The sequence below is a fragment of the Anser brachyrhynchus genome (assembly GCF_964034855.1).
Source record: "Anser brachyrhynchus genome assembly, chromosome: 8".
NCBI classification, from domain to species: domain Eukaryota; kingdom Metazoa; phylum Chordata; class Aves; order Anseriformes; family Anatidae; genus Anser; species Anser brachyrhynchus.
In genome coordinates, this window is record NC_137702.1 from 3,322,403 (window position 1) to 3,350,375 (window position 27,973).

The 27,973-nt window shown below is 42.8% G+C and overlaps 1 protein-coding gene across 50 annotated transcripts in view; it reads right to left on the minus strand.

Annotated features, from left to right (window-relative positions):
- The window catches only part of NFIA (nuclear factor I A), a 352,158-nt gene that overhangs the window by 11,521 nt on the left and 312,664 nt on the right, over positions 1-27,973 (minus strand). For 31 of the 50 annotated variants that reach the window (XM_080603195.1, XM_080603150.1, XM_080603162.1 and 28 more), the window contains 2 exons: positions 25,280-25,445; positions 17,983-18,074 (listed from right to left, as the gene is read on the minus strand). In XM_080603195.1, coding sequence (XP_080459321.1) covers positions 17,983-18,074; positions 25,280-25,445 — 258 coding nt within the window. The remainder of the gene's footprint in view (positions 1-17,982; positions 18,075-25,279; positions 25,446-27,973) is intronic. The other 19 variants (XM_080603181.1, XM_080603165.1, XM_080603185.1 and 16 more) reach the window with 1 other exon arrangement.

Below are 27,973 nucleotides of genomic sequence, written 5' to 3' on the forward strand. Positions count from 1 at the left end.
TCTGCCTGCGTCAGGAACGCAGAAACTGGCCCATTGTTTATAAAAACCTTCTTAAAACAGCCTTCCTGTGCGACATGTTTTACCCCCGGCTCCCAAGCCTAGCCACGAACACGGCTCATGCGTTTTCAAACAGAAAGACAATCAAACGAAAACTTGTTAAATTTACTTCTACCTGCACATCCCCTGCGCTAACAATGAGGCCTTTCAGTTCGCGCAAAAAGTGAAGGTTGTAAAGCAGCCCTATCTGTTTTTCAAATTAAGAAGTTAAACAAAAGTCCTCAAGGGCAAAGTTTAACGCTGCGGAAGGAGGTTGTTAATGTGGAATCCAGAACTGGGTGTGACAGTTGGCTTATTTCTCCGGGCGATGTGGGTTATTTAAGGACATTCACACATTTGAAACTCTGACAAACTCCACACACAGGAGATTTTTCTTCACCTCATCCACTTAGGGCTAAGACCTGCTCCGCTCCGGCCATTTTCTTTACGATTTAGCCTGGTTCGGCCGGGTTGGTGCGTGGTGCCGGCAGAGCGCCGGCAGCTGTCGGGACTTCAAACACGTCTGCCGCTGCGCCACGGCCGTTGCTGCCCCTGGCACGGCTGCAGCAAGTTATCACTGCTCCGTCCTAGGCGGGGAAATCCACCTTTGATAAGAGCCTGAATTAAAAAAAACAACAACCTTGCAGCTTTAGAGCTTGCCGGCAAAGAGGCTGTTTGAGCAGCAGAGCTGAACCTGAACCACGACCGCCGGGCACCTGCAAGGATTCATCACGGCGCATCAGTTCATTTGTTTTGTTTGGGGATGACATTTCGGTCATTGCAAGAACTTCAAGGCAATCAGAAACATTAACCCTGGGATGGCGCATCGGGGTAACGAGCCCTTCTGGTTTTAAAGATAAAGTGAGAATGTAAACAGCTAGGTAGCAAGCTGGTCCGTTAGACATCGCCTTGTGAAAGGTGCCGGCAAGGCTCTTCCCTATGGCAGGTCATTTGAAAGTAAGAGGCCAGAACTTGGGCTTTGATATGGTTTCAAAAAGGCTGCCAGGGTGAGTGAAGTTTGTGGTAATTCGGCTTCTGGTGCAATTGGAGCGAGGGCTCCTGCCCTTAGAGCAACCACATCCACTTCACCCGTGCCTGCACTCGTCCCACTTTTCTATTGGTTTCTCCAGAGTTTCTCCAGGCATGAAATTTGATCCTACTGTGTAAACCGAAAGGTGAATATTGAAGACAAGGTCACCTTTGTGCCTATGCAAGTTATTTTCTTAGAGCTGGGATTAATTATTTAGTAATTATATTTTCCAAAATGGAATACCAAAAGGGACATAAGTAGCATGTTGGTCATCCCCAAAGGGACATAAAACAGTGAGTGAATCTTCTGGTTGTCCAAAATCCAAACCCAGGAGAGTCACACGCCCCACTACGAGCATATTTATACTGTCTCGAGGAAGATAAAACCTGTCCCGGGAGGGACACTAGTCTCCAGGCGATGTGTACAGTAGCTCTGCATCCAATAGCTTTTGCGAGAATGCCAATTGTGGCAAACTGCATTAAATTATGTGCAATAATTCTGTAATATGGACTTCTGCCTGCTGACTATTAAAAATGTATAGTAGTCCAAACCACTTCTCTCCTGGGACCAACAAGCTCACTTCAGGCAAGATTTCTGCTCGGGTTCAAACCTCAAGTTGGGAATAGCTCGTGTTTTTAACTAAGTCACCCCAAACCCCCCCAAACCTATGAAAACATACTCATACAGTAACTCCTGCTGTTGTTCCAGACATCTGAATGTTCCAGTAAAGTGTCCCAGCTGGCCCCAGATGTTTCTCAAGTATAAAGCAATGCTCTGAGTGCTGGACCCCCTGCCGCCCGAACCTGAAGCTCAGCGGATTAAAGATTGACTGCGCTATGACATATTCACATTTAGTCTGAATATAATACAGCAAAGACTTATCAATGGCAAATGTTTGAAATGTAATCCAGCAAGCAGAGTAGGCTGGCACTTTGAATATGATGTATAAATAATGTATGGGAACTTAAGATCTAAATTAGATCTACAGGAAGAAAACTTTCCCTTTTCTCTGACTCTAAAAGAAAGTTCTCTCACAGTGAGGTCATTTTTATGTCGCTCTTTCGGTTTACAATTGTGCTTTTGGACAGAGGATCTTCATTTTACTTTGGAAACAATTTGTGAGTTAAAGTTTTGCCCCCGCTTTTCTAAACAGTTAAGTGAACAAGTTTGTTTATTAGTAAATTGACTTTGAAATCTTCAAAATAACTGCTAAACTTCGTCATACTCTGAAAGCTCACTGCAGTAATGCTAAACCGTAACCCTTGCTGTTAAAAAAAAAAAAAAAGATAGTTGAGTGAAAGAGCGAGGAAAAAAAAAAGAAGGGGAGAAAGAGAGAGAAACAATCCCATTTCGGTTTTTTGTTAGAGGACGGCATACTACATAGATCAGAGACTTTTCAAAAAATAAAAACCCCCACTGTACACAAAGCACAGGAAAATGTGAGGAAAAAAGGAAAAACCTAAAAGCAGCTTAGAATGTGTTAACTCTGCCATTCTGTCAGCTTAAAGAGTATTTTATGCTTGATCAACAGCTCTCTTTTATTATGCTTTTCTTTCATTCATTCAAGACATCAAAGACCAGAACCACCAGTGTACCTGATCTACCAGAAGAACTTGTAAGGGTGTTCTAAAGAAACGGGGGTATTGGGAGCCAGACACCCCTGCGGACAAGGCAGTTCAAAGAGAATATTTCAACAATGATTACATTTTGTAAATCTTTGTACGAAAGACAGCTTATTTCCTGCTTTTTCATGAAAAATAGATTCTATCCATTAAAGTGAGCCCACAGTATGAAAGTTACTTGAGATCTGAGGTACAGCAAGCGGATTAAGTGGATGGTGAGATGAAATCTTTGAGAGAGACGATGGCTTTCTGTGATATTTGTCGCTGCCATAAGGTTTTCTGACTGGGATAGAAACTTTTTTTATTTTATTTGGAGTCTCGCTGGTGGCAGCGAAGACGTTTGCAAAAGCAAAATAAACCAAAATGAAACAGAAAGGAAAATCCTAACAAATAAAGGAACTAAGAAAACAAATGGCTGCAAAACCCTTTTGACATGTTTAAAAGAAAAAAAAATATATATTTGCCCTACTCCAAAAATCGCAGGCTAGCCATTTAAATCCCACAGATGACTCCAAAGTGCAGCACACAGAATCAAGCCAGCTGTTTACTTTGCAAAGCCCGTGGTGGTTTCTGCATTGATAAACTATATAACCTCACACACACAGAAGGGATTTTAGCTATGCCAGACCTCATTGCTCTGTCCTGGTCTCTTTATGCGCTGTCACAGAATAAAAATGATCCTAACACAAACCCTGAAATAATATCTTGCTCCAGAAAGGACATCTTTGTAGATATTTCCTGAGTAACTGCCAAAAAGATTTTTTTTTTTCACCCATTCATCCTTTCAAAGTTTTGCTACAGACACAGCCAAAATTGTTTGGGAGTCACCAGAAATGACCCAAATACGTCCCACCAGCCAAAAGCAGCTGGGGGGAAGGTGCCCCCGTGCCCAGCGGCCGTGCCAGCTGCGGGCAGAGCCTGGTGGTGGCCGCACCGTCCCCACCTCACCTGGGGCTGCTGGCGGGGCCGTGAGCTGCTCCTCGCCTCCCCGGTCTTGTGCAAGGGGAAGAGGAAATATCAGTACACGTTTTATCGAAGGAGCAAAAAAAGGCCTTAAAAGCTGCTCTGTGGTTTGCATTTGCTATTGCGATTTAAAAGTAAATACGCTGCAAAGGGGTTTTAATTTCTGCACTCCTTCTGCCTCACTTTTGAGACCGCCCTGTATTTTATCCTCTAGAAGCACGGTTAAATTTACTCAGAAGTGCCAACAGTTCAACAGTTAAACCTCACTTATTTCTTTCCCTCCGTGAAATAAAGTGCACATCCGGATTGAGATCCGCTTATAACTTCACGCAAGGGGCTCCCACCAGAGCCCTCGGCGCAGGCTGGGACGGCAAACGTGCCGCGCTGCCACTTTCCACCCTTCTGCGAGGAGAAACGAGCCGCTCGGGAGCCTCAGGGAGCCCGTTCCCCAACACCCTCGCCCGCTGTTCCCCCGTCCCCAAACTGTGGTGGCCGGGGCCCCCTCCTCGGCCGGCGCCTCCGGACGCGGCACAAAGCCTGGAGCCCCCAGCCCCGCAGCTCCCGGCCCCTCACGGCCGCCCGCTGCCAGGCCCCGCTCCGGCAGCGCGTTCGCAAGTTCAAGTTCAGGTTTAAGCGAAATAAAACGCTCCTCGGGAGTCTATAGCCAGCCCTCATTTACATGTGATCCCTCTGAACTTCGCCTGCGCCAGCGCGCCCTGTTTCCAGGGCCCGCCGAAGGAATGTTTTACAGTTAGAGCCCGCAGTGCTTTCTCAGGCATTTTAGACCCAGAGGCCCAAGTTTCAAGCTGCAGCATTAAAAGTTTCCACAGAGCTACTGCAGAGAGAGGGAGGAAGGAGGGGGGCAGGGAAATGAGGAGAACAATATCGTCTTAATTGTCTCTATATAGCTCCACAGTTAAAGTATTACTTTTTAAAGGGACATAATTTATTCTAGCGGCACGGTGTTATAACAACCAGTACATACTTTCACCGCGGCGTAACCCGCTCCATTCTTCATTGTGCTCTCTGGTTTTGTTGCTTTTGCAGAACTCCTTGTTACCGAGTCCCCCATACTGTACTTACAGTTTTATTCAATTTAAGCCAGTTCCTGCAGTCCTCAGGCAAGCGAAACTCTCCCGAAGCCTCAGGAGTTTTGCCTGCATCAGGACTGCAAAAATAATCTCCCCACAACCACCATTTCCCCCGAAAATTTCTTTACTTTTATTGCTTTAGACAATCAGGGAAAGTCATCCAAAAAAAATCAACCCCCGGCCTGGGCCTCCCAAGCTCCATTTGCAGCGAGACAGCCTGAGCGCGCGCACGCACACACACAGACACAGACACACAGACACAGACACGCAGACACACGGACACAGACACACGGACACAGACACACAGACACACGGACACAGAGACACGGACACAGACACACAGACACATGGACACAGAGACACGGACACAGACACACAGACACACTGCCCCCGGCCCCTGCCTGCTGCAGGGAGCTGCCTGCATGGGCTGGCCCAGGGGACAGGGCTGAGCTGCAGCGAAAGCTCCGCTCTTGGGATAGTTTTGGGGCACAAAGGGGAGTTTTGAGCTGTTTTTCTGGCTTGCCCTGAGAGTCCTATTAGAGCAAGAGGAAAGTGCGGGGAGGGGAACTAATAACCTGAACTGGAAGGGAGAGAGAGAGTGCTCCGCACCAGGCTCCGAAATCCTCCCAAAAGGCTTTGGTGCCTGGTCTCTGCCCGGCACCGAATGTCTATGGGTGAAGCAGACAAATGAGCAGTCACGCCGCGCCGCCGGGAAGGCAAAGGCAGCACGAGCGAGCCGATAAAGGCAGGGCAGGAACGGGGGGGACACCAGGGCAAGGGGCAGCGGGGCAGGAGGGACGGGGCTGTGCGGACTGACAGACGGACAGCCTGGGAGCTGGGGACAAGGGGGTCGAGGCGACAGGGTGTTGTCTGAGGTGGGCAGAGGAAGGCTGAATTGGAGAGACCTCAGGAAGGGAAGAGGGACCAGGATTTCTGCAGTCCTAGGTGTACTAGGCAAGGAGACCCAAACCATCCGCAAATTAACATGGCCAGGAATAGGGGCATGAGGGAAAGTCTGGAGTTTTTGCCACATTGACCTTAAAATGAGACACCGAGCTGGAGGAATAACGAATCAATTCAGCACTGAACCCCCCCCCCCCTTCCCAAATCTGCCCTTAAAAAAAAGAAAACTGAGAGGGCATTGAGCCGAACAACAACAACAAAAAGCCTCCTGAATGCGAGAACTTTTGATGTCTGCATTTCTCCTGATGCTTTGTACCTCGCTAAACTGAACAAACCGCTCCGAGGAAAGTTCAAGGCCGTGCACAATCCTCGGGCCCGGGTGCGCGGCGGCGGCGATGCCGGGGCTTCTCACGTTACACGGCGATGACCCGGTGGCCAGGGACAGGACGTGGTAGCCCAGCAGCCCCGTCCAGCTCCATGTGAGCCGGCGGGGTGGGGACGACACAGGATCTGGGTGACCGGGGCTCGGAAAGGACGCAGATAACTCCGTTATCTGCCTCCAACCGAGGGGGGGACGTATGAGACGTGGCTGGCGAAAGGGAGTTGGGTCTCGGCCTAGCGGGGAGTGATTTTCACACATACTGCGAGATGCCAGTGAAAGTCCTGGTGGAGTGTAAAGTCATTAAGTGAGATGAAATTAAACAATTTAGTTATTTCTGCTTCATCATATTTGTGCAGTATGGCGGGCAGAATGGATTGCTACTAATGATCAAATTTAGTAATACTAATTAAACTATCTCAATTTAATTAATACTAACAGAGAAAACAGACAAAATTACTAATGTAAACCTTGAACTTAAAATCAAAAGGTGGCTCTTCGCTTTTATGAGTCACTGAATATGGGGCTTTTCTCTGAAAATAGACTGTGTAGAAGTGGCTCTTTGTACTCAGTAAGTAAGCTGCTCCATTGTGCTGAGAACTGCAGCTCTCCCCCCATATATTTTTTTAGATGTTACTACTTTTACTCCTCATATTCCTGAAAAGCCTCCAGCCACTGCAGGAGGACCTGAGCTCTGTTTTGACTCACACAACATCATCCGAAGTGATAAAGCAGCTACAGTTCCTGGGACGGATTCTGCCCTCGTCACTGCTGTTACCAGCACAAAGAGTTTATCAACTGCCTGTGGAGCCTCCCCTCTTACCGGGAACGAACCGGGCAAAATGTAACCTGTCGTGTACTTTCAGCTGATGAGACCAATAAATTGGGGAAATACCCAAACTAAACCCATCTCTACATCAAGGAATATTGCTTTGGAATCACTGAGAGATACTACCCTGCAGCCACAAAATGAAAATTTTAGAGATACACGGTTACCACAGTGCAAGCCTTCCCCCTATAAAGTGATTGTGAATTTTAACCCTTATCTCATTTAAAAATTGAAAAAGACTAGATTTACTCTATTGTGCATAGCTATAAGCAAAATATAAATACAATCAAACAAAAAGATTATTGTATTTCTAAAACAAACTCTTGCCAATAGCAAATCTTCCATCTCCTGCTCTCATCAACTTCAATGAATGTACAGTCAGGTCCAATACCATAGATTTACAGATGTGATCTTTAACCCAAAAGACTACAAGAAAGTACTTTTTTTTTGTTTGTTATTGTTTAAAAAAATAAAGGAAAGAGAGCCAAACAATAAATGTTATGTGTAAAAATGTTCTTGAAAGATCTCAAAACTCATTGTTTAGCACATGCAAGGATGAACAGAGAACAAATCCCACATGCAAACTTGGTATCTTTTTTTTTCTTTTTTAGGAAGATACCTTCTCTATTGCCACACTTAAAAAGACAAAGTTATAGCAAATGCACAAAAGGGTATCTAAAGTTGTATAAAGCTGCTCCAAGCAGTGCAGAAATTTTTGTGTTCAGTCTGCATTTTATTGGTAGTGATTTTTGTTAGTTTTATCCCATAACTAAAATTACATTTGATTGACTTCTGAAATATATTTATCTGCATCTCTTCATGTGTAATAACTAGTATTTGTATAGACAATGTGAGAGTTGGTTTATGTGAGTGAAGATGCCTAAAAATATTATGATTACAATGTCAATACTGTTTTCAAGACTGGATATTAATAATCAAAGTAACTAAAGGCTACATAGTTAAGCCAACAAGATATGTTCAGGTTTAGCCTCTTGATTTCTTAATATTAGATTTTTTAAAAAAATATCTTTTTTATTGGATTAAACTTTTCCAGTTCCACCTCTGTTCAAGTAGAATATGTTATAAAAAAAAACTACCTAAAAAACCAATACACTTAGCTGTTCTGAACTGGTCACACTAAAACCAGGTAAAACTTGAAAGCTAAATCTTGGCACACTGTTAGTAATCCTCACTAAGAACAGACATCTTTGTTAAATTTAAAATATAAACAAGTTTTAATAAAATTACAGTAACTTTGCCATATCGTTTTGTTCTACTCCTTTAGAAGCCCAAATCTTTCTCTGCATGCTATTCACATTTGTCTAGGATGGTCCAGCACTAGGAGAAGTGATGCTCGCTGTCTTGCAAACATGAATCTGCTGCAAACTGGAGAGTCCTTCTCCATTAAGAAACTGCTTCTCATCTTTCTCATCTTCTCCCTTCTTATGGAACTTCCTATTAATTTCAGAGCAAGATAGTCTACTTTGTAAGGCGTTCACTTCTGAAGCTTGTTTATTCCTTGACCTCTCTGTTAAGACCATTAAGCAAAGGTGGTTCTTAGAACAGAGGAAACTTAATGCCTACCCACTGGAAGCTTGTAGGGATCGTGGCCTTTATTTTTTGACCTTCACTGTACATTGTGGTCCTAATCCTTTGACTGCAGAATTGTTAAAAAGTATATATGGCAGTTGGCAAAAATCTTAATGTTCCAGTAAATGCAAAAGCCATAAATTCAGCTGCTGACCTTTTCCATCCAGGTCACATGTGACACCTACTGGAGTTTGTCAGGCTGTGTGGAATTTATAGAGCTCATATAGGTATCAGCTGCGAAAGCTGAACTTTCATGAAATGTCTTTCAAAGGCACTTCCAAAACCCTTGTAAAAAGTCAGTACGTCTTTTTTTAAGGGTATACATTCTACATGGATTTTAAAAGGTCTCATCATGCCATCTCTGCAAATCTTCAACACTCATGAAACTTTAGCTCTTAAATTAATACTCTTTACAAAATAGAGAAATCAGGCCAGGCATGTAATTACTGTGATTACCAACTTCCATCAGACCTTCTCCAAGCCTGCAGAATACCCTAAAGGTCGGCACACTTCTTTCTTTCTTTCTCACGAGCACCTCTCTTCTCCTCCCTGAAATCAATTGTATTGATGGTGTATTGTCAGTCAAAGAAATATGATTTGATAGTACCCTAAAGCAGTTGCAAAAGAAGGGAAGGAATACAAAACCTACTCAAGTCCACACTGTGAGTGTGAGATCAATGTTTTCAATAATACGTTTGCCGCCACGTAGCACCCTAACTGTCGCAATTAATAATGTAGAAGGAACTGATTAACTTAAGTAAAGTGCCCTCCGCTGTGTAAACACATAAAGATCTATAGGGCGAAAGAGGAAAGAAAGAACAAAACGTCATTTTTATATTTTATGTGGACACATTCTTGCTTTCCATTCTGCTCTTGTAACAATTACTGTACTAGCCACTCTGACAGAGTCAATAAATCGATCCGGGACCTGATGCAGCACTGAGGCAGACTAATCCAATACAGCATTATCTGCAATGGAGGTTGGGGGCGGGCGTGGGGTGGCAGGAAATCAGCTACGTCAAGTAAAAGCAGTAAGAGGTACGTAACTATAATCTGGCTTTACACTTGTATGTTTGGTCTGTGTGTGTACACTTGCATGTGGGTATCTGAGGAAATGTGTAACTCCGCAGGAGGAAAGCGCGTGGTCACAGGAGCGTGTGGTTCAGCGAGGACCAGCACCCCATCTGAGTTACTCATTGGGGCAGGGTGGCTGATGGCACGCAGCCACAAGGTGTACAACCTGGCCACGGTTTGAGCATCCTGGATTTGAAAGAACCGGTGTGTGTCTCCCCCACCACACGAAGGTCAAAACCTGCTCCCGTCTTGGAGCGCGACCTCCACTACAGCAGCGAGCGCTGCCACTTGGCCACGGACAAACAAATCTGGGAGTCCCCTGCCACGCACTCCGTACCTGTGAGCAGAGGAACTGTCACTTTTTGTCAGACTAAATGGTCACTGGGGTCTGGTATTGTGTCTCTGACAGTGGCTACACTCCTCTTCCGAGCAAGATGCAAGAGCCCCTGTGGAGGAGACAGGCCAAAATGATTTGGCCAGAGGGGAAGCTTCTTCCCACCCCATGCAGTAAGCGGTAGGCCTTGTAAATACATGTTAGTGGGGAATAGGAGACTGAAAAAATAAGACAGTTTCCTGCTGAATGGAAAAAAGAAAACTGTTTTCTTGGCAGAAGTTCTTCAAGAAGGAGAACATAGGCCATTGTTATTATGAAGACTTTTCAATGAAAATGCAGAAAATCATTGCCTTTTAGAGTAATTGTTTAGCTAAAGAAAGGTTACACAGCTTGTAGAGAATTTAGTAAGAAATTAAATCTCTCCAGCTCATTCATCATATTTCTGCATTTGCCAACTCTTCCCACCAGGCCCACACTTACTTCTTCTCTCTCTTCTCCCCCACTGTGGAGCATAAGTAATGGCCATAAAACCCACAGAAAGGGTGCCTTACGCACAGGCTTCCTGTTTATTGTAAAGAGGGGGAAAATGCAGTAAGTTTAATAGCTTAGTTTGGGAAATTCGTCTATGTCCATTTTAAATAATTGCATGCTATATCTATTGGAAATAGGATGCTTAGTGTTAGTTTCCAAAAAAAAAAAAGTCTGAACCACTCGCTGGAGCCTGCAAGGAGGAGGAAGAAAAAGCAGAGGAAAAAGGATCACCCCTGCCGAGGAGTAACCCAGGCATTTCTGAACTGATTGGGCTCCAACCTGCTTTGAAGATAAGGCCATATGACGGTACTGTCTTCTATGAACCTTTACCTTTATAGTGCAACATGTGCTTTCTTCCTGAGGCATACTGTTCTCTGCTGCTTTTTAAGAACTGATTTGAGAGTGAAATTTCATACTGCCCCTCTGCGCGAGAGCTCAATTAAATGGGCTTTGTGCACCGAGCTGAACAGACACTGAAGGGAATGGGAATTGGGAAGTGACCCTGATTTCTGGTCACCTTTGTATCTCCTCTCTGTGGAGCACACACCGGACTGTCATTAGCAGCTGTGATCAGAGCAGCACGTTCACACTCGTGCAGCACTGGGGACTTGTGGCTACAGAGCTATTATGTGATCAGGGGCACATCAAGAGCACCATGACTGCACGCAGGCTCTTTGCTCCCATCATGGTGGAACCATCTCAATTTTAACTCAGCAAAGGAGTCAGCACACAATTCCTTGACTAATTTCCACAAAAGCGAAGAGCGAGTTTAATACGGCTAAGCACAAAGCAAAGGCAGAATCTGAAATCTTCTTTCAGCTTCCCAGGGTCTGAGACCTGTTGGTGCTTGACAGAGACTGACACTGCTTTTGCTGTGCTCGCGCTCTGTAGACCTGTGTCACATTTTTAAAGCCATCTCCAGACCACCCTCAGGGTCAGGCCTCTACAGCTGCTTGGAGGGTGGAAAGTGAAAGACAGCAATAGCATTCAGGTCACGTATCAGTAGCTTGGTGCCATTGGTTCTGCAGCAGGACGGTTTTTGATCAGGCACTGTAACTTCCAGTGGTCACGGTAGGGCTTAAGCCCACAAGAACCCATCCTCCTTCAGTGCCCTTCAGCCCAGGCAACTGGTATAAGTTACGTGGTCACACATACACCTTTCTCTTCACACACCCAACTGTTCGTTATAACGTTTCTGCCTCTGATCTCCATTTTGGGTCTCTCATTCCGTATGTACGACAAATCTCCAGTAGGTAAGCAATCCACAAGGGCATAGGGCCCACAGACGCCCCGGAGCAATCTAAAACTCAGCTGCTGCTTCGGACACTGCAGCTCTGCTGGGAGAGCCAGAGGAGAGCAGCCTGTGCTTCCCACTCTGATACGGAAAGTTACAGATCTCTGCTGGCTTTGGGAGGATAGCGACCCTTCTAACTTCAGCAGCTCTGGAAAGAAGCAGTCCCACACACCATGAATGTGGTTAGAGCTGGTCTCTTCAAATTTCTGTTCTCCACCCAGGACAGACGTTATTCCTGTGCTCAAATCACATTGTGAAGCTGCCACTACATTTTCTGCTATGGGCCAAGAAAAGGTGAGGGGTAGTCGAGGCCCTGCTTAAAAGTGCTTTGTAGTTTAAGTTTCCTCCAAAGCCACACGTGCTTGCCTAGTGAGGTTACCCTATGGAATATGTAGTCCTCGGGGGACTGAGCTGATTAAAACAAATGCTTCTAAATTAGTGTTCTTCATCTTCATTCATGCTCAAACACAAGTGGTGCCTTCAGCCCTCGGGATAAGTGTTCCTATCCAGGGGAGGAACAGTCACCTGAGCAACAAGTAGCGCTGGCCTGGCTTATAAATAGTTCTGCTCAGAACCCCCAAAATAAAAGGCCTGATCTTGTTCCTGCGGCCTCTCATGTTCTCTGCACGTCCGCTGCCATGTACGAACCACACACACCCCTTACGCTTCTGGACACGAACTGCTTGGTGCAGCGAAGCGGTGGCTCAGCTGTTAGCACACTGCAGCAATACCACGAAATCCTGACCTTGCCCTTCCTCCCCGCGGGCCAGCAGGTGCTACGTGTCTGCCCAGCGCAATTCCTGGGCTCTGGGAAACGGGAGACAGAGGGAAGGGTGCAGAGGCAGAAAAGGACAGGCAGCCTGTGGTACTCATTAATAAAGCCCATCAACACGAGCTGTGCACGAGGCTGGCAGCTCGGCATCCCCTTCTGACAGCGCAAAGGGCAGGGCACCGTGGCAGAGGTTCAGCGAGAAGGAAAAAAAGGAAAATCCCCGCGAAGCAAAGCACATGTTTTATTTGTCAAAAGAAAAATGTGTGCACTGGTTTCTTTCTTCCATAGGGTGGCAATGGAACCTGGGCACAGAACAGCCGTGCAGTTTCAGCCGCAGGAGCGGTAGCTCCGGAGGAGCTGCATTAGCTTCCCACTCGAGGTGCTGACTTTGATCTATGACTCCTATACCGTTTCGGCCCTCGCTACCTGCGAGGCTGCCTCCCTGCCTCCCCCCTGCCCGCGCCGCCTCCAGCCGCAGCGAGGGGCATCACCTGCACCGCATTCCTCCGAATTAAGTGTCTAGGCAGCGCGGACTGGCTGTTATCACAGAAGGACCATCTACTCTGGAATTTGCCTCCCTCCCTTGCCTGACAGAGCTCACATCTGCTAACCTACAGGACACAGCATAAAGCTCATTTTTTTTCGCGTGCCCTTTGTTTTAAAGTGCTGCCAGTGAAAAATTGCAGGTTGCAGTTTGTTTTCTAAAAGGATTATGGGGAAGTAAAACAGTCTTTCCCTTGTCCCTAGAAAAGAAAGTAATTGCACAATTAGATTTGTATATTCACCTGAGGCATGAGGTGGCTTTTTTAGAGATAAATAAAAGCTTGAAAAAAGAAGCTACAAAGATACCACTGTCTAATTCAGGAAATGCAGAGAACAGGAGCAGATCTGGAGAAGTTAGCAATTTCCTTACACTATCACCATAGTATCCCTTTTGCTGAACTTCAGTGATTTCCCCCCTAACTTAATAGGGCAGCATTACTCTTCAGAGAAGTGTTTCAGTACCTGGTCATTTTAAGGCTATAAGGCAAAAGTGGGGCTGTTCTTCCGAGCTTGCTGTTGTCCAAACAGCAAAGCTTGTTTTTCTTTTTATTATTTTTTTCCCTTCTACTTCATTGTGGTGTGCTAGGTAAAGTTATGGGCTTTTTGTTTTAATTGTTTCCATTAGAAAGGATTAGTTCTGTCTAGAGTGCTACTGTGGCTGGGTGGCTGTAGGGCCCCATCAGGGGAAGTCTGAACAGACAAGACCTTGGTTTCCTTGGCTCTAACTCTGAGATCCTGCAAAGGCAGAATTAGGAAGAGCTGCTACTTCTGTTCTTCTAGCAAATGGTTTTATCCTTTCCTACAGAAATGTATGGGATTTTTTTTTTTTTTTTGGTGCTTAACTAAGTTCTAGAAACCATCTGAGATGAACCTGACACAAAGTATGTTTATATTAGAGAGGGATTTTTCCTGAAGCAGCTGATCAAGAGGGTATACGGTGCATTTTCTTTCTTAAGCAGAGAAGAAAAGCATTCAGTTTCTTACAGGTGGTAAAACAGTTGATCCTCTGCCTAGGTGGCTGCAGTGAGAGGTAGTTTTTGTTCTGCGCATCCCAGTAACCTTACCCTGCAGGGCACACGGCTCCCATCAGGTAGGAGGGATCGGATGGAATAGGCATGTGTTACTTGGGAGCTGTTTTTAGCATCCAAAGTACAATTTCCAGGAAGATTTAGAGTAAGTAGGTGGCAAACAGGACTCAGTCTAGTAAACGATGTTTAGTGGAAGTGGAGCTGCAGCACACAGAGTACTTATAATCCGTAGAGGAATTTCATACTACAGAGCAAAGTGAGGGCATTAGAGATTGACCAGGGCCGTTTAGAGCAGCGAGTGACAACGCAAACCGGTTACGAAGAGCAGGTTTCTAGTCTAGTGTTACTTGCTGCGCAAGCTGTGAGCACATATCCTGTGTTACACAATTGCTTTTATCGCTTGGTTAGGGAAAAAAGAAAAAAGAAAAACAACAAACTCAGACCCCTTTATTCTCTATTAGTATTGTTGATACTGATAGGTTAGTCCCTAATTAATGTGATGGTACTTTCCCATTCCTCTAGCGCTCTCCTTATTACAAGTCCCTGGCAATATGAGAGGCAGATATATTACTTAGTCATGAGGTATCTAGACCAGCTTGCTTTTGAAACTAAAGCCTGTGTACCCCAGGCATACTGTATTTCTGATTTGCATATGGAAAAGACAGTTAAAAAGCTGATGCCCCCATATTGCTTGCAAGTCAAGTAGCAAAAGTAAATGATTTATCAAGCAAAGGTTACAACACCTGTGCCTTTATGTCAACATACACGGAGGATGCCAAGTCAAGTGTTTCTTCTAATAGCTCAAACAGAAATTTAGATTCAAATAACCCCCCAGATAGGACAATTATGTGGTGAGCCACTGGAGTGGCAGAGTGACGGAGAGGGTAAGCAAAGGCAGCATCTGAAAAAGCAAAGCAACTGAAAAGTTTTGAAGTGGCTAAGAACTGGCAAACCCGACAGCCCTTTTGGGGCTTTCATTACTGAATCAGAAGTACTGACTTAAATCAGTTTATTTCCTGGTCTCTTGTGTCACGGAGATGTAGTCTGGCTACAACATTTGTTGATACAGCCTTTCTCTAAGTAAAATATTATATAAATGGTAAAAAAATTCCTTTAAGGGATTATGTTTGAAGCAATCTGACATAAATTAGAACACGCTACTAATGGAAATGTCTACTGCTAATTTTTATAATGCCCATTAAGAAAGGCATGTACTGGTTTTGGTTGTTTAAAAACAGCACAGGACAGAACGATCCTTGCTCAAACCCAGCCATGCTGTTGTACATTCATCTGCGATTTTATTCCAATGTTCTGTGAAAGCCCGCGAATGCCCATGTATGGGAAATGTGACTTCTGCACAACGCCGCTGTCACATCCCTGTGCACAGACGCGCCTTTGCAGCATTTTAAGTCTAATAACCACAATCTATAACTGGTGCCTGTAGTCAAATGACCCACCAACTGAAAGAGAAAATCAGAGCAACCAAATCGCTGATCATAAAAAAAAGACATTCAGATATGGTCCTCATTTTATTTTTTTTTTGTTGTTGCAGCAGTAAGAAGTTGTTTAACCCTTATATTTTAGCTACCGGCTTGATTTTCAGAAGCCTTCAGCGTTCCCTGCTTCCTCTTGTCTAAGGGAGCCGTGTGTCCTGACTGTTAGTGGTCCTCAGGACCCATATCTTAGCCCAAGTCTGAATGTGCTATAAAAATCCTGATGGAAAGCAGCCATCCCAGCTGCTTTTAATAACACAGTCCTAGTTGTTTTTATATTTTCATTTTGAAAATATCCTAAGTGATCCTCCTAATTTATACACTAATGTCCTGCAAAAAAATTACAAAAGCACGTCTTTGTTTAGAGGAATGCTAAGTAAATCCCAAATCATTGCAGTTCGTATTTTTACCTCACTCCTATGATTTAAAACATGGTCAGCTTCAGAGTTGTTTCATGAATAAGTAGTGAGCTTTACTGATAAATTATATATTTAGTATCAAGTGGGTTGTGGTGGTGTAATGATGTATAGAAGCATGGAGATGCAGCTGGAGCCAGAGACTAGAAGTCAGGCTCCTTACCCACTGCAGCATGTTTGACTTTAATTGAAAGCCATGCTCGAGTATTGTTTTTCACTGTACAGCATTGTTATTCACTACACTGCATTACATAGAAGCACTTAAAGTAAGGCTAGAGCACTTTAAAATGATTTAAGTCATAAATAAGGAGGATAAAAGTTTACAGTCAACAAACTTATCTGGGAAACCTAGGCTGCAGGATGCAAATAAGTTTAAAATATTTTGGAGACTCAATACTGTTGTGTCTTACTACATAATCAATTTACCAACTAGCTGTTTTTCAAGTCTTTTGGAAAAGGTAATGTAGCATTCTCCAAAGGGTTTCAAGTTTCCTGAGCTATGAAGAAAAAGACCAAATGCTTAAGGACTTTAACAGTATACCTTAACATTCCTGTTTCCTGCTTTCAGTGTATTTGTGTGCATTTCAGTTGTTTCCACCATGACTGGAGAAATATGATTTAAATGTGAAGGCACATTAAAACTTGTCATGTAAATGAACCAAATAAAGGAAGAGGCCTGAAAAGTAGGGGTGCAGGTTGCGTTTTGGTAATGTGTAAAAAAAAATCAGAACCTGATGAGTTAAAACCCTGCTCTGCGCTGCTGGTGTACTTTCTGTGACCCTATTTCATGTAGAGGTTTGAGATCCAATGCAGTTTAACCTGTGCTGTCGACAGAGCTATAAACTAAAGCCCCTAACAAATTGTACACAAAGAACAGATAGCAAGAAAACACATTGTGTTCACAGGCATCTGGCTGCAGCCTGAAAATCTTTGGTAATGAGTGACGTGTGTGTTTCATTGACAGCATAGGTGCTGGAGCCGTCACAAGGAAGAGTCTGTCTTCATGGATACACTGGACTGTGGCAAGGGCCGGCCAGGAATCTGCACACTAATTATGCAGATGTATATAACTGATTTGAAAGAACTTTTAAGAGCTAAAAGTAGTACCCCGCAGTTTGTTAGTTACTTAAATTACTACTTTTTAGTCATCACAGACAGCTAAGAACAAAACTACAAATATTTCTTGATGTTAGCCTTTGAAAGAATTGTAACATAGTTAAGCAATCACTTAAAACTACAAACTAAAGTTGTCCTAAAACACTACTTCTACTCACTTTTTTTATACCTTCTCCCCCATGATAATGTGATATTAAGCATAGACTTAATTTTTTCAACATCTGGCTCAAATTAGCTGCTAACAAAACTGCCAACAACTATTTTCTTAATCGACCCTGGGAATTTGATACAGCTTGGAAAAAGCACATTTAAACCTTGTCCTTCTCCTAAAGAAACACAAATGTTTACTTGAGCTTCTGATTCGACCATAGCAGGTCTATGAATTCAGTTAACCCAGCTTTATAGGCCTGCCTCAACTGGACTTTTTTCTCTTTGTGTAGGGAAACAGATGTGCTTGCAATTACAAAATCGCCTGCTCGCTCAAAACCCACCATGCAAACAGCCAGCCAGGAATTCGAGTCTATTTTTTTATGTGGAAGTCCTTGGCAAAATCTCCCGTTGGATTCGGCGGGGGCCTAAGGTGCACTGTTACCTGATGGGTCTCTCTCAGCTCCTTTTGCATTTGCAATTAAATGCAACTGCCTAGGGTACAGCTTGGAGTCAAAGTCTGAAAACTCAGTCCCAGGGGAACAAAATGTGCACTAGAAGCAATATCTTAGAAAGCAAGAGAGATCTTTCCAGTTACGAAAGCAGCGTTATTACTACATAAGCCCAAAAAAACACAACAGACAAACAAACTGCAAGTGACATTTCACTGTAGTTACTGAGACCATGTGGGTGAAGTGACAGCGGCAATGCAGCTGGCTCCGGAGGGACACGTTAGAGTACACTGAAGAAGAAGAGGCTGCAGGCATACAGAGAAGTCGAAAGCGGCCCACCTGAGTCTGTTGAGGGATATTTACAAAGCTTGGATCCCGTGGTCCAACACTGACGAATCGGTTTGCGGGGGAGGTGCTGGGTGTCGAGTAGGCTGTGAAGGGAAGGGACACATGCGTTGAGGAAGCGGCACTAGATTGCACACGAACAACACCAAAACACACCGTCTCAGAGCCACCTAAGCAGATGTTTAACATAGAAATGTGCAAAACGTTTTAGAGAGCGAGAGTTTGGTTTTAGACACTGGAGAGGCTTGGTCCTAGTGGTGGGGTATAGACGTGTAGGGAGCTGGGCTGCTGGCACAACAAGGCAATGCCATGCGTTGGGAGGACGGTGCTCAGCTGCTCTGTGCCGTTCCCCATCTCAGAGACCTGCTGCAGGCCTCTGGGTGCTACAACAGACAGTACAAGAGACCTGTATAGCTCCTGGTAGTGCACGTGTCCCTGACTATTTTCACCTGGACATGTGGTATCGCTGGCTTTAACGGGGTTTGTGCAGCAGCGAGTTTACTGAAGTGCTTATTAACAGAATCGGACCCCTAGTTCATGCTAATCCAGCATTCCCTCTCAATATAAAGTTTTGTTTTTCATACTGCTGTGGTCTGCACTCTCTAAAATGTTCACTTGATGTGTTTGACAAACTAGGAAGATCCTTTCGGTAAAAAATTAATGGGTTGCAGTTTCACTGGGGTGGTAAGTGCAATCAGTCTGAAGGCTGAAGCTGCCTTTAAAAACTGGAATGGCTCCCATAAATGTAAAGCTATTAAATGCAATGCAAGCCAAGAACCCAGATTACTTCCAAACTTGAAGTACTTTAATGATTTTGTTGTTGCATTATATTCTCCACTGCAACCGTACACAATGCCACGTACTTCCAAATTCAAAAGCTTTCAATACATTTTCAGTCTTCCTCTCATTTGAGAATCCCCCCTGCAATCTTCACCTTTGTGCAGTTTTTGCACATTCAGATCTAAACTCAAATAACCTGAATAGATGCCTTAATACAAACAGTGATTCTGTCTATTTTAAATATATTTATGGGAATGCATTCTGCTGAATAAAATCCCCAGACAATCTAACTATCCAATGAAGAGACAAAAAACAATGTTAAAAGGAAAGTTACTTGCCAAATTCCAGTCAGGCTAAATATAATGTTCAGGCCTCAACGTTACAGAAAAATAAAGTGAGTTAGAGTCAGAGAAGACACTGAGCTGTCTGAGTAGAAGAAGCCTGTTGCCTTTCTTAAGGCAAAATGTTTGGTGAGGAGGCATTACATTGGAGGAGTCTGGCTTAAGACTGTATGGAAACAAACCAATGGTCCATCTCATCCAGGGTCCTCTCTCTTTCAGGGACCGTAAGCAGATGCATAATCACATAACTTACTTTCCCACAGTCTTTCCTACTCTCTGAGTATTCTCAGCTGAGGGGTAGCTCTGTACTTAACAGCCTGCAAGGGATTTCTCACTGGTGCAAACTTTTTTTTTCCTGCCCGTGCAAACTTTCTGCATCCCACAAAACCCTTTGGTGAGGAGTTCCCAAGTCTACAGGAATGCAGAAGTGCATCCTTCCCTTTGCTCTCTGCCTGAATCTGACAAACATTCCTGATGCCTCTTTCGTACAATTAAGTGAGACAACTTCTCTTTCTCACACAGCATTCCCCTGAAGTCACCCCAGGAACTGCATATCTTCATTTCTTTCTGATCTGAGGGGAGATAAGGCACTCCTAACTTCTAAGAATGAAATCTTCCCAGTTGTTTCTGGTGAGGTGAGCTTTTCTTTCAAAAACACTTTGCTAGTACTTGCAAAAATCATGCAAGGAACACCTTTCCATCACAAAGATATAAAGGAATTTTTAAGTGCAAGAATTCATCTTTCCAAGATGATTTTACAAATTGCAATGCGGCGTGCATAGTAGAGTACAAACAGCTACATTGGTTGTTATTCCTATCTGCAAATCAAGGAAGAAGTGAACTGAGTAGATTTAGTGAGATGTTCTCCTTGCCTTTTTACCATGTTCATTTGCTTAATAATTCAAACAAGCCACAGATTTGCAAAGGATACATCTCTGTTGCTGGTATCATGTATAAAGATTTTTTCTGCACTGTTTTATAGTGAGATTTATTTTTTTTTTTAATTTAACTACTGAGCCTACAAGAATAAAAATTCCTTCTACAGTTGGGAAAATTAACTAAAAGCTCAAAAATCAAACATTCGTTGTTTGGTTCTTCTGGTCTACTTTTAGGGAACAAAATGAGTGGAGAGGCCATTTAATCCCTTGGAGAAGGTAAGTTCCACTCAGAGGGGAAGGAACTCAAGATCTTGTTTACAGTTCCCTGTTGGCAGATACTTATGCTGTTATATTTGGTAGAAAATCAAAGGGAAACCATCAGAACACTGTCTTAAATGTCTTCTGCGTTCAAACAGATTTTGAAGCATTTCAAAAACCGTGTAATCTGCACAAAAGTCCCCTCAAACCTTTCTGGGTGAATTACTATGTATACCTTTCTTCCGTAATGCTCCAAACTATGTTTAACTTACTTTCTGAAAATATTCGGATGTCAGCTTGGTATTTCCTTAAGGGCATATAACTACATTGCTAGAGCCAAGAAGTGAAGAGTACCAAAACTACAGGGAACGTGTATGCAGAGCAGGCTTTACACCGGACTCTCCCAAGATGCTAATCCCACTTCGCTGTAAAATGTCATGAGATGTTTGAGGATTGTAACCGGCCATTTTGACTCGGAGTATTAAATTGACATGGGATACATATTAGTAGTGACTCCTGTTACAGCACAGGAAACTTTGTTCAGAAAACAGAGCAATACCAAGTACTGCTTAGACGATCACCAATGTGGTTTCTTGCCAATTCTTAGTGTCCTCATGTATACACCCTTGTCTGACATCAGGGTGGGATTCCTGGAAGTCCTACCACTTATGATCTCTGCACTCTGTCCTGAGATTAGGATGGTGCAAACCACTCACAATGTTAATTTAAAGTTTACTTGCATTAAGTTTTAGTATACATAGGTATGCTAGGTCTGCCATGGGATCTTCACACTCCTTTTTATGAAACGGAAAAGCCAAAGCATGGAAGGGAACAGAAGCTAGGTCTCTGAGGCAGATCTGATCTTTATCAGCTTTGCTCTATGGGAATTGCATAGAACTAGGGTACTTTACACTAGCTGACAGCTGGCCCGCTGGGCTTGCACAGGAACATCTTCCTGCCCAGCCTAGTCTTTCTGCTACTGGAATTCACTAAGGGTTGTTTGCAACATCATAGCCCATAGCCAAGGAAATGAATGTGATGCCACAAATTTGCTATGATGCTTCACTTCAGGAACAAGCAAAACAGGAGCTGGCAGGGAAAGAACATTTGCTCACACAGACAGCTTTGATATTTAGCCAAAATGGCAAGAAATTGTATGAAAGACAAGACAAACAAACAGTTTTGGAATGTCATGTATTTTAAAATTGTCAGCAGTAGCAGAATGTTAATTTAAAATATACTTTCCTGAAATAATATCTATTAAGTATAGGAGTGTTTTAGTTATCAGTTCTGGATTGAAAAAGAAAAACTTTTGGTTGATAAAGATAATCTGGATGAGCAATAATCTAATGTACCGCTAGTTCTCTCTTTTACAGACCAAATCAACAGGTACATGTGCTTGATAGGAAAAGCTGTACTTTTTTTTTCAGAGGACTAGAAGTCAGTTTAGCAAGAGAATTAACTGGAGGAACACGGTGCAATACAGCAGTTCCTACCGCAGTGCACTCTGCAGCTGAGTGTCTTAGAGAGAACTGCAAATTCTAACAAATTAAATGATATAGTCATCACCCTCTTTTTTATGGAAGGGGAAAGGAGCGAACAGAAAGCTGAAATGGCTTGCCCAGAGGGTGCTTAGTCAATGCATAGCAGAGAAGGGGAGAGAAATCCAATCTGATTATGAATCCAGCATTGCAGCCACCAGATCATCCTTCTCATCCTGACACAAATGCTGTTTAACACGAAAACTCCTTTGTGCAAAGGGACATTAACCGATAACAATCTTGCCCAACAAGGGAAAATAGCAAAGTTTTCCCCCATGCAGAGTTGTAAACCTGAGAAAATAACATTTAGTCAGAAAATGCTTTTTAGAAATGATGGTGTACAGGATGACAGTATCTTAGACTCTGCATCTGAATGAAGGCCACAGATTCTAACATTCAGATTCAGTTATGATAAAGTCCAACTGGCATATAGTGGAGGTGGTGTTTTCTTTGGGCAATGAGATATTAAGCCCAGAAAACTGTCTAGTTTGAGAAAAATATTGTTTTGTTTTTGTTATAGGTCACCAACAGAACAAAATTGAGACAAGATCTGAAATAAGATAGCAATTTTGGGGCTGTGTCTGATATCAAGGATGTGTTCTATTGAAAAGTCTTTTTATGGAGGAAAAACGAACCCTCCTAAACTTCATGAATCCCATCTCCATTGTGTCATCTCACTGAGCAAAATGCTGGCTTTCCAAAGGGATAGGATCTGCAGCTGAAATTTTCAACTCCCAGAGCATGCCTGGCCACCCAGTAGTGGCAAATCCCCGGGGTGCATCTCCAGGGGCTCTTCCTTCCTTGGACAGCACTAATGTTCATGTTTTGGTTAATGTCACAGCTGGAGAGTTTCACTATTGCTCTGAGAATCATTAACCACCTTGTTGTGATTTTTAGCTCTCGTTCCCAGGAGGCCACGCTGTATTGAACAGCTGCTCCTGGCTCCTGCACCCCTCAGGAGGGCCATATTCCAGTTTTTGGTAGGGCCGTTACTGCATTTTGTTTCTGCAGAGGGCTTTCTGCTCGACCAAAAAAGGGAAGGAGAATGGAGCAAATGCCAACCCCTTTCACTCCATTTCCTTGGGGGGTGTGGGGGGGTTCATTCTCCTCCACACAGCTAAGGAAAGAGTCTGGCCAAAATCTAACAATCACTCCTGTCTTTGTTGCGTAAGTGACTTTCCAATATCCTAAAGCTCTGCAGGGCAGTCAGCCATAACCCAGCGACACTCCCCGAAAAAGTGCACTCAAGCAGTTCGTCACCATGGAAGGTACCTTTTTGTGCAGCTTTTATGAAACTCTGGTGAATCTGCGCTTGCTATTTGTAGGCTAATATTTGGTTAAGAAAAAAATAAACACTGGCACAAACGGGAGGTTGGTACTGACTGACATACTAAGCGATGCCCAGTGGACCCTTCTGGTAAACTTTCACTGAAATGCTAGGAACTTCACTTTGCCTTACTCTTTATGTGGCCAGCCACTTCCACTGGCTTTAGTATATATGCGATTCCTTTCTTAGAAAGCATTCCCTACAATCTACTTTTCTGTAAAATTTGTCCCTAAATTAAATTATATGCTTCTTTACAACTCAATTCACTGTTATTCAAAACCCTTGTTTCTTACCAAAAGGAAGATGCATGCTTGAATATGTACAGAGCTATATGTTTAGATATCAGCGTAGCTAATTAACAAACAGTAATTATTTTCCTAATCTTTTGTTTAAATACCATTAACTAGCTGCTCTTGAGAAACCTTGATTCCCAATTAATGTGGCAGCTGTCTGCTGAACACTCAGCCACGGTGACCAGCCGGAGCCGATACCGATCGGTGGTGTTCTGCTAACTTCTGTGGACAAATGCCAAGTGCGATGCCAGCTGAAAATCAGGCCAAACACGTATTTAGCTTGTTTACATGATCGCAGTACCACAAAATATAAGTATTAAGATTACTGCTGAAATGATGTTGGGAATTTTTTTCGTTTAGACACCACACGCTGCCAGTAAACTGAGTCACAACTGTGATGACACATATACATTGACCTAGTTTCGTTTTTCCCAGTTCTGAAGACCAGGAAATAGTAAGGCATTGCTGACTATATTCACTGATAACTATGACTAAACATTAACCTTTTAGATTCCACTGCTGAATCTTATTGATAGGACTTAAAAGATGATATCTCCCGTCAGAAAGCGTCAAAACTTCCTGATAGCACAAGTGTTGGGCTTAGGTCAGAAAGAGAAGTGGAGGGGAGGGAATGAATCAACTTCTTGGTTCAACAAAAATTTGCTGATCAGTTCTAGAAGTCCTAATTCTAGAAGATCACATTCACAATCTTACCAGACTGTCTCATACTAAAACCCCGTTTAAGCAAGCTGGAGCATCTTGCTTAGTTTGCAATTGTGTACTTTCACATAGCAGAAGGAAATGCAAAACTCTAAGAACTACCAGATTTTAAAAATGCCCCATGGAACCTGTGCAAATCTCCTGAACAGTATATAAAGATTTAGAAGTTTTTGGCTTCACATGTTCTGAATAGCCAATACCTCTTTGTACATCAAGCAGCGGTTGCATATAGCATTTAAATAATAAGCTTGAAAAGCACACAAAGGGATTTGCTCTTTCGATTAGATTGATTTTTGTTTGTGGATGTTATTTGGACTCCCTTCACTGTGGAACAAGTCCCCTACAGTTGCCATTAAAGCATTGAAAGCTTCCCTTTTGTTTTTAAATGTCAGTTTGAGCATAGCTTCATTAAATCATTTCACAATTAACTCCCTGAACATCCAGACTTTTTTAAAGCATCAAACCCAGCTGAATCGCATTTGTTTCCCAGCAGAGTGAGTCCAAAGTGGTATCCCCAAGTGTGTATCCAGGAATTTGTATATTTGACTTGTGGCTACACAAAATACATATGGGAGCCGTGTGGGTGGTGGAGAGAGGATGAAAGCTTTCTCCCTGGGCCTAAGAAATACCATAGCTTCTTGCCCAAAATGCAGGGCTCGGGAACCAAGTAATACGGGAAAGACGTCTGGGTTAATCTAAGAAGACTTATTCCCAAAAGAACTATAAATGAAGAGAACTCAAAAGAGTTGTTAGTTTAGCCCAGTATGTATAAGCAGTGTTGCTTTCTGTGAGGCTGTCTGACGTCCATGCAGAATCTATCCCCAAAAGCCTGTCTTGAGATACCAAATTGCCTCCTCATGACAGCAGAGAAGATCCCAAAGGTCCCAGGTCTGTGTCAAAACCTAGCTACTGGCCTTGATTTCTCTTATATGTAGTTATGTGAAATGCCAACAAAATAAGAAATAAAGCTACAACCTTCGGCTAACTCTCATTAATATAACACACGCTAAGAATTTTGTCAATCCTATACAGATCAGAGCTCTCCTATGTCCTCAGCACTAGTCCAGTCCTCATCTCTGACCAGGAGATACACGATGAAGCAGCACACTGTGCACTGCTGGTAGCCCTTGGTTCCCGCTGCATCTATACTTACTTGGAGAAGTGGGAGAGGTGGCCCCTCCTTCTGTTGATGTAGTTGGAGGTTTTGTGTCTGGCACTGGCAGAGGCACAGGCCTAGCCATTGGTGGCGGAGGTGGTGGTGGCAACATTGGGGTAGGAAGGAATGGATTGTGCACCTTGCCTTGGCTGCTACCATTGGGCTGCCAAAAAACAAGCAAACAGACAAAAATTATACTAAAAACCAGCTATTAGGAACCTCCGGTAATAACAGTCCAGTTTCAAACTATGTGCACTATATTTACAATTACTTAAGAAAAGAGATGGCAAAGAAAGTGCTGTGTCTAATTCTCCGTTGGTTTCAAGGAATTTTGTTTCAAGCCCTGTGAATCTTGTGAAACTAAGGAAATTTTCATTTTTAAACTTTTATCCTCCTGCAACTGGTCTGGGTTGTTCTGGATTAAATTCTACCATTCTTTACATTTCCTGCAGCCACTAACTCATGCTCAGCGAGGGTTTAAGCAGTATTTTCAATCCCTTGCATGTCCCGGATTCGTGACTCTGCTATACCCTTAGGATATCAGTGCCTAGGACTTGAGTGTAAATTTCTTAAAGATACTGCTCATTAAAAGAAAAAATAAGCATTTCTGGTGGTCTTAAAAGTCATGCTGATATCTTATTACAGGAAAAATGAATGAGTATATATTAAAGTAACTGCACTCCCACATCCCTTTTGAGTTAGCAATGGTGTAGCTCAGTTTAGTTGCCATTACAGTTCTGTGGAGAAACAGCTGAACTTAGAGCTGCTTCATTTTGCATATTAGGAAAAATCCCTCCATGTATTTAGTCTGGGATGTGGTCAGTCACAGGTGGAAGAGGCCTAGCTACACAGGTGTTGTCTTTCAATTCATCACCAGAAAAAACTGTCCATATGTAAAAACATTTTCAAGTATCACAAAATCAAGAAACAGGCTTAAAAAACAATGCCCCCCTTCCCCCTTCCAACTTGTTAAGTTTACATTTTAATACAGCCTGGACACTTGAAAACCATACAGAGAGATGCCAAATGCCATCATAAAGAGAAAATAGGACAGCCTGTGAATCAGGTGTTCCATTTTAGTGACAAAAATGATGAGATCACTTTCGACAGCACTCTACAAATTGATCTCACTGCAGTTCTTCTGGCACTGAGCATTCGCTTTTCCATTGATGATAAAAGCTCAGCTTTAAATAGAGATCCATATTCTAAGTACTGCTAAAGAAAATAATATTTTAATTCCTGTTAGGGTTTCCATTAGCCTGAATTACTGGGGACAAAATACTCATACTGGCAAACACTTGGGACCTTACTTTCATTTCACCTGCTTTGGCACTGACAAAAAGCCTTAAAGTCGTGTAGGTGCAAATCACACTTGTGCTAGAGCAAAAATGGTTTAGGGCATAAATAAGACTCAACTTCATCTGCATTTAACTTAACAGCACTCCCACCGACTTCAAAGACTGCAGTTACTAGTGTTTGCAGTAAGAAGCAATCCTTCAGGGATATTTATTTTTCCAACATCCAGTACCATTAATAAACTAATATATTAGTGACATCTCTCAAACACTATCTTGTCTCACAATTAGGTCCCTTTCCTGCCAAGAAGACCCCTGCTGTATGTTCATTGTGAGTGTGCTAACAGTTCATAATGCTGAATGGTTTGGGATAAATTAAGCAAATGAATACTCAAGGAAAAAGAAAAGCACTATATTGATTTGTTGTCTAGACATAAATGTATCTGCTAACATATTGCAGACATTATTCAAAGCCAGTACTGGCTGGAATAAGTAGAGCCAGTTCTTCTGCTAGGGAAAGGAAAGCACTGAGGACAATATAGCTTATTAAATAAGTGTAATAAATTAGATGCTAATAATTAAACTAATTCTCATTAACACTTTCAATCGTATGTATGTCAGGAAAGAAACAGTAATTTTGCCAGTTATTACTTCATTGGCTGGAAAAAGTTACAGGCATTACATTTCATGAAATATTCAGAGCATTATTTTAGATATGATTTACATAAAATTTATAAATTCTGTATTTGACCGGAATGCTATTTCAATAATAGCAAGATGATTCACTTTATTTGATTAAAAAAATGAAAATGGTTATTTGAAGCTTTGGAACTCTGCTTAATTTTTCATAGAGATAAGGGGAAAAGATAACTGCTTACAGAAATAACAAACCATAATAAACTGTACTTTTAACATCTTGAGTTCAAGTACTGGTCAACTTGATCTAAAGTGCTATAAGGCAGTATTTTTTTTTTTAATGAACTTAGCTGATCTGAAACATCTGTTTCTCACCCTCCCTTTTCCTGCTCCTTCCCCCCCGCTCTCCCCTGAACTTCAAAAATAATTAATAAAAATTATTCTGCCTTCATATTTTGTTAACCCTCGTTCTACTAGGGTTACAATGCATGCAGCAAAGTCATTTGTGGAGGGACCCAAAAGGTCACTGCATCACTGCCTTCTCTGACAGTTTAAGTTGATTTCACCACAATGTGGTCGAGTGGTTTTTTGGGGAGGTTTTTGTTGTTTTTTTAAATATTTTTGCAAAAGCAGCATTTTTTTTTCTTCCAACCGCTATTCAAGGTGTGTTCCTGTGAGCAACATGCTGTTAAAATAATCCCATAAGCCCATGGTTAATTTTACATAGGACAAACACTTCTGAAGAAATAAAAACAGCTTC